Source organism: Xiphophorus maculatus, chromosome 2 (genome assembly GCF_002775205.1).
Source record: "Xiphophorus maculatus strain JP 163 A chromosome 2, X_maculatus-5.0-male, whole genome shotgun sequence".
NCBI classification, from domain to species: Eukaryota; Metazoa; Chordata; class Actinopteri; order Cyprinodontiformes; family Poeciliidae; genus Xiphophorus; species Xiphophorus maculatus.
Window position 1 is genome coordinate 4,827,540 of NC_036444.1, and position 7,016 is coordinate 4,834,555.

Sequence of the window (7,016 nt, forward strand, 5' to 3'; positions counted from 1 at the left end):
TTCAGATATTTGCCAAGAATCTAGACACAAAGTACTTGGTAATATTTTCTGTTTTTAATTGTATTGCCCAGCAATACTTTATATTTATTAATATTTATCCGTTTTGTGTATTTTTTTATATTTCAGAAAACACAAACTCCAATAATGGCACATTGGTAACCCACAGCACTGATGCGTCGTTTTGGCCCTTTTGAAACTGATCTTTGCTTTAAAGAAGCAGCTTAATAAACTCGAATGATAAAAAAAATAATATGTGATCTACTCTGCACTGCAAAATCGCACCAAATATTTTTGGTCTAGTTTCTTGTGCAAATACCTCACTAAACATGAAACAAGACAAAAGTAATGTACAAGTAACTATTCAGCAAGAGGGAGTTTATTTTAAGTAAATGATTCTTTAATATTGATGGAAAAGTGCTAGCTCCACTGGCAGATTATTTTACTTATAACATGGGAAAATATCTTGTTACAAGTAGAACAATCTGCAAGAGGAACTAGAACTTTTTCATCAATAATAAGGAATTATTTACGTAAAATAAGCTCCTATATTTTGCTGAAAAGCTAATTGTAAATTAGTTTTGTCTTAATTTAAGTACACTAAGATATTTGCACTAGAAACCAGATCAAAAATATTTGGTATGGTTTTGTGTTTTTCTGTTTTTGCAGTGCGGCTGCGGGAACCTTCTGCCAACAAACGCAGGCGCTCACTTTCATCTTAATAAAACTATTTTTTAATCAATGACATGTCATGTTGGGTGCAGAAACGCACTACAAAGGTTACATCTGATCAACATAGAAAAGCTGTGAAACTGTCTCTGGGGGGTCAAAGTTCAGCAGGATTCTCTGAGCAGCTACACGTTCGTCATGCCTCTCTTTAGCTCCTGCAGCTCTGTCTGGCTCTGGCTGCGCAGTCGGCAGTCCCTGGCTGCGGCCTCGGCCCGCTGCAGCATCTTCTGCTGTAATCCGTTAATGTGTGAGCCGCCCTGCAGGGGCCCCAGCGGCCTGAAGCTGGAGTATCCAGGGATGAACGGGGAGGCGTAATACAGGTGCCTCGGCAGGGCGGGGCCGTGGCTCAGAGAGCTCCGCCCCCTGCTCTGCGGCGACTCGCTACTTCCTGTGTTTTTGTCCACAGACGTGGCAATTTCTGCCAGGGACCACAATTTGGGCTTCGGGGCCGGGTTCGGCCCCTGGGTGGCGCCGCAAGAATCCAAGGAGCTCGGTGATGACGTACGCTTGGTTTCAGAGGCTCTGAGGGCCTCCAGGGGCCCGCTGTGAGGAGGGGCCGCAACATGGGGCAGCCTCTGGTCCAAAGGGGCCCGGTCGATGCCGGGGTCCTCCCGGAACGCCAACCGGCTGGAATCTGAGGCGGAGGGGTGATGGACGCCTGTGGAGAGAAGAGAAATGGATCAGAACAAGAAAAAATAAAATAAACAAAACAGAATCGATCAGAAATAGAAAAATCTGGATCAGAACCAGGGAGGCAAATAATTAATCGACTTATTAACAAATATAGCTCTATGGATATCTTACAGGAGACTTTAGATAGTAAGCAACTTAACAATAAATTAATTTAATAGATATAATTTGTAAAGAGCAGAAATTGTGACATGAGATGTGTAAATATGTTAAATATTTGGATGAGACAGTTATGGGTATTATTTAATAAGTTTGCCTTTTTTATTATTTTTTCTGTGACATTTTACTTTTTCTATGTAAAGATTTTATTTCATTTCAAAGTTGGTTCCAATCGATTAACTAATAACGTCCGCTTAGGCCTTCTTTTAGTGTCGTATTTTGGCCGCCATCCTGTAGAGGGCGCCGCTGGTTATTAAGCGGAGCCGTTGATACAGAAACAAAGATGGCGGCGGTTTCTCAGCACGAAAAAGAAAAACGATACAGACAGAGTCCGGTTTGGGATGGAAAATGCAATTTATGCGGTGTTGCTTACACCCGACAAGTTAAGTTTTACTTTAGTATCTTTCAGCTGAGCTGCATGACGAAACAAACCAAAAATAATTGATGTGGTGCGAAGACGAGCGTGTGAAGAAAAAGAGCGGAAGAGAAAACAGAAAATGTGATTGATTGATTGATAATGAAAAAGAAACCGTGATGTCAGCAAGCACTTCTGAGTTAAAGCTCTTCACAGAGTTTTAGCTTTTAAAAACCACAAATAGTACTTTGAATATCTCTTTTCTTTCAGGATTAATTGTCTTCTTTATTTGTTTAATCAGCAACCTAACAGGTTCCTGTTATGTTATATTTTATAAACATGTCTCAGTGTAATAACTTGAGAAAACCACAATTATCTGCTTATTCAGTCGGTATTTAGGACAGCTGACAAAAATGTAATGTTTTTTATAATTCAGCGTACTATGAAAACGTCCTTAAGTCATTCTCCCCTCTTGATATGAGAAAACTACGTTTTTTAAGAAAACGGCTACTTATCATTTATGATCAGATTAATCAACTTTAAATAAAATCACTAATCAATAACTTTCATCCTGATCAGATCAGAACAGTCCAAGCTGAAACAAAACAAACTGGGTCCAAACTGACAAGTTTGTACAATAACAAAGAGCAGGTCCAGTCTAAGCAAACTGGGTCAGTCAGTATCAGTGATACCAATACCGATATGATACTTTTTTATTGACATATCATCAAACTTACGACTTTTAGGTGATTTTGTAGTTTTTCCCTTTGAATTATTTTGTTAAAACTTCGGACAGAACTTTAATGACGTTTACATGTATCTACAAAATACTTCAATAACGTATTAATATAATAAACAAAAATAATAGAACAGAACAATTTTGTGTGGGATTTTTCAGAACTAAAGTGCAAAAAATTTATTTATTTTTATTTGAGAGCAAATCAAAACTAAACCTTTTTGAGAAACTGCAGTACAAACGTGAGGATAAATTAAATAGAAATTCAGTATGATATATTTTGAAGCTGAAGTATTAATCTTGCCACGCTAATTATCGATTCGATACTGATATGGTGTCAATATTATGGATTGATCTGCTCACCTCTAAAGAATAGAATAAAATGTTCCGGGCCAATAAATGGGGATATTTTTTCTAATTTTAATACAAACAGACAAAAAACCTAAATAAATCAGGAAACAGAATTCCAGCTGTCTGTTGGTCAGAACCAATCAATCTGTAAACTTTTTAAAATTCTGGATATTCATTTTTACTTTTGGAGATAAAGAAATTAATCAGAAATTCCTGCAGCAGGAAATTAAAAACCAACAAATACACAGGATGAACTGAGAAAGTTGTTAAAATCAGAAATCCTGATGATCAGATTTTTGGTTTCAGTCTCGTTGAAACGTCAGGAAAATCAGATTCTCATCCAGGATTCAGTCGGATCGAAAATTAAACCTCAGAATAGATTCACCTCTTCTATTTATCTGAACCTGCCGGACTTTCTATGAACAGAGCAGATCGGAAAAACATGGGAATAAAAGATTATCTGTTATTTATCCTAATATCAAAGTTTCTTTCAGCAGACTGAATAAAAAATCCTCTTCAAATATTAAAAATGATGAAGCTGTCAGATTTTAAAGACAAAAATGATTTAAACTCAGACAAATCTGATTATTTTAGTTTTTTTCTATTTATCTGCACATTTTTCCAGATTTTTCTTGTAAAATGCAGCATCCAATCTATGGAAAACATATTTTTCTACTGTTGGATATTTTCAGAAGATAAAAGCTTCAGATGAAATAAACGTCCTGCTTCCTTCTCGCCGTCTCTGGGAATCTGGATCTGTTTCTGCAGCCTCCAGCTCCATCCTCTCTGCTTTCTCTCTTCCAGGTGTGAAAATCCTCCACAGTCCAATTCATCTTCACGTGTGCTTCGGTCTAAGGCTGCAACTACCGATTAATTTAGTTAGTGATTAATCAATTATCCTGGCAATTAATTGCATAAAAATAACTGCCACATTCTGTAGATTTTTTTTTATCTAAGCCTTTTTATGCAATTTTAGAAATACATTAAAAGATGCAAGTAAATAATTTCCTTTTTAAATAAGAAAATAAACATTTTATTGCTCAAAATCCGATAACATTGCTTCAGTTGACGCCAGACCTTTCGCATAAAACCCCCAAAATGTAAGTATTTTTGGCTTCATTTCTGCTCTGAGTGTGTTCTTTCAGCAAATGGCCTTTTATTGGACTCTTTGTACTCCAGTTAATGATTAATCAATTACTGAATTAGTTGACGATTATTTCACTAATCAATTAATCACTATTAATCAGTTATTTTACATAACTCTCTGAGTTACCTAAAATAACCCTTTGAAGATTTTTGAATGTATAAGAGTTACAGAATTTATTTTTCTTTGGGATCAATAAAATATATCTGAATTTGAATTTAAAACAGAAGTCATCAGTTAGTTGATGATTGAGTAATCGATTAATCGGTGCAGCTGACCCTCCTGTAACCGCTCACCGCTGTCGCTCCGCAGCTCCGTCTCCTCCTCGATCAGCTTCAGTGGCTCGTCGTCTTCCTCGGTGCGCTCCAGGTCGATGGCATCCTCCTCCTCCTCGTCCTCGCTCCGGTTCCGCGGCGTCCACGTCATCTTGTTCTCCTTCTTCAGCCGCCGCCGAGCGTTGGCGAACCAGGTGGAGACCTGCGTCAGCGTCATCTTGGTGATGATGGCCAGCATGATCTTCTCCCCCTTGGTGGGGTACGGGTTCTTCCGATGCTCGTTCAGCCAGGCCTTGAGCGTGGCCGTGGCGTCCCGCGTTGCGTTCTTCCTGTAGGTCGGGTCTCCGTACGGGTAGGCCCCCAGGGGCCCGAAGGCATGGTAGTCCAAGGATCCGGAGACGCCGGAGGACGGATCGTAGCCCGGGTTCTGCAACATTAAAAACTCACTTTAGTCTGGGGAGACGCTGAAGCAGATTCCTAATCTGGATGGGATTATTTCAGTGAGGAAAACAGAAGGAATTTAATCTGATCTGTGCCCAAGGCAGTGAAGATGCAGAAACAACCTACAGATGACCAGCACTTCAGTTTTTCATCATTCACAATATTATTGTCAAATTCAACAAACAAAATTAAAAAAAGAAGACATATGGTTGCTGAGTCAAACAAAAACACTTAAAGGTAAAAATACAAAATGTGAGGAGAGATTAAAGATTACAGACTGGAATTATGGCTGGACATTCAAATTTATTCACTTTTAAATGTATAAATTTATGTAACTTCACCTTCCTAAAGTCAGGTTTTGCCAAATGTTATTTTCTTTTTGCCTAAAACATATTTCAAAAAGAAAGAGGTTGTGATTTTTGTAGCCAAAAAATGATTTGGACTATTATTTTATAAAGGCAATGATAATGTATGGCTTTTATCTATGTCTGCTTAGTTTACTGTCATTTTTAACAAGTAGAGCAATTTTTTACTCTATCTATCTATCTATCTATCTATCTATCTATCTATCTATCTATCTATCTATCTATCTATCTATCTATCTATCTATCTATCTATCTATCTATCTATCTATCTATCTATCTATCTATCTATCTATCTATCTATCTATCTATCTATCTATCTATCTATCTATCTATCTATCTACAGCTTTGATTTATCTAAATAGTTCATATAGAAGTTGGAGCAAATATTTATGTTTTACATTTCTTACTTTAAATCTTCAAAACATTCTCTAAAGTCAGTTTTTACGCACACATTTCTAATTTTCAGCTCCTGTGAGACTTTTCTTTCACTTTCTGTCCCGCACCTGAACGCAGAAAGCAGAACCCCCGCAGCTCGGACCAGACACTCACCATGAAGGAGCTGATGGTGGCGGCGGCCCGCGGCTCTCCTCCGTACGGCGAGTGGGAGCTGAATCCGGGGGAGGAGGTCGCGGATGAGGAGTACGGAGCGAAGGCTGAGCCCTCGGTCCTCTGACCCAGGATGATCCCGGAGCTGAAGGGCAGAGCCAGGGACACGGGGGGCTGGAAGAGGAACCCCTGAGGATAAGCCATGACGGAGCCGGACACTTTTACGCACAGACGAGCTCACATCGGAGAGTTTCCCCGCTCAGAAGGAGGAGAGCGCGGACAGGCGCATCCAGGAGCATCGCAGGTGCGTTCAGGTGCAGGCTGAGTTTCTGCAACCGCTTCTCCACTCCGGCTGCCGCGGAACCCACGGACACACTGAAGACACGCAAAGGGAGGAGAGGCTGAGCTCCTCCTCCTCCTCAGACACGCACCTCCTCCACTTTCTGACGCTCCCGCCTCAGCAGACCCATGCACTTAGGAGAACACCTGAGTCCCGGACAAAGCTTTGTGGTTCCCAACCTGAGGTTCGGGGACTCTGGGTTTAGCTCCTAGCAGGGAAGGAGGTCAATTTCTTTCTTTCAAACTTTCAAAAGAAAGTTTTTCAAAACTTTCCTTTGAAAATAAAAATCTGTTTCATAATTAAAAAGTGTTATGAGCTAAACCCGCAGCTATCACTAAACATCAATTCAATTAAAAAATATATTTTACTTATAAGTGCTGAAAAGGTTAATTTATAATGTCATCAAACACAGAATATGGAAAGAGTGACAACAGAGTGATGCAGATACAGGAAAAGAGCTACTGTCACAAGTTTCTGTGATGCAAATGGTGCATTCAGTGAACATGGAAAAAAGAATGTTGCATTCACTGTCACAATGGAACAAAATGCTCCACTCACTTTTCTTACTTAATTCGCTGAACTCACTGTAGTTGCTGGTAAGAAAGATGCTGCATTCACAGTCTTTATTGGACAAAATGCTGATTGTCATCATTGAGCATAATTATATTTTCACTGCTTTTGCCAAACAAAATGCAACGTTTACTGTCATCAGGGAAAAAATGCTACAGCCATTACCATCTAGATGTTAACATGGAAGAAAATGCTGTAGTTAATATAATTGTTTAACAAAATAATGTGTTTTTAACAAATGAATGTATTCAATCAAACAACATGTTCACTGTGACTGACAAATTGCATTTAACTATTAGATTTCTTTGTTTTAGTGTT

At 39.0% G+C, this 7,016-nt stretch overlaps 1 protein-coding gene across 1 annotated transcript; it reads right to left on the reverse strand.

Moving 5' to 3' along the window:
* Nucleotides 1-724: 724 nt before the first annotated feature.
* Nucleotides 725-6,236, reverse strand: LOC102224124 (iroquois-class homeodomain protein IRX-5-like). Its single transcript, XM_023345788.1, has 3 exons — nucleotides 5,792-6,236; nucleotides 4,458-4,863; nucleotides 725-1,384 (listed from the first exon to the last, which is right to left on the reverse strand). The coding sequence occupies exons 1-3, from the start codon at nucleotides 5,990-5,992 to the stop codon at nucleotides 852-854; spliced, it is 1,140 nt and encodes a 379-aa protein (XP_023201556.1). The 5' UTR covers nucleotides 5,993-6,236; the 3' UTR covers nucleotides 725-851.
* Nucleotides 6,237-7,016: the final 780 nt, after the last annotated feature.

Coding starts and splice junctions, on each gene's coding strand:
- LOC102224124 (XM_023345788.1), bottom strand. CDS start 5,992: ATGGCTTATCCTCAGGGGTTCCTCTTCCAGCCCCCCGTGTCCCTGGCT. Junction 4,864..5,791: donor CCACCATCAGCTCCTTCATG/GTGAGTGTCTGG, acceptor TTAATGTTGCAG/AACCCGGGCTACGATCCGTC. Junction 1,385..4,457: donor GGAGCTGCGGAGCGACAGCG/GTGAGCGGTTAC, acceptor TTCTCTCCACAG/GCGTCCATCACCCCTCCGCC.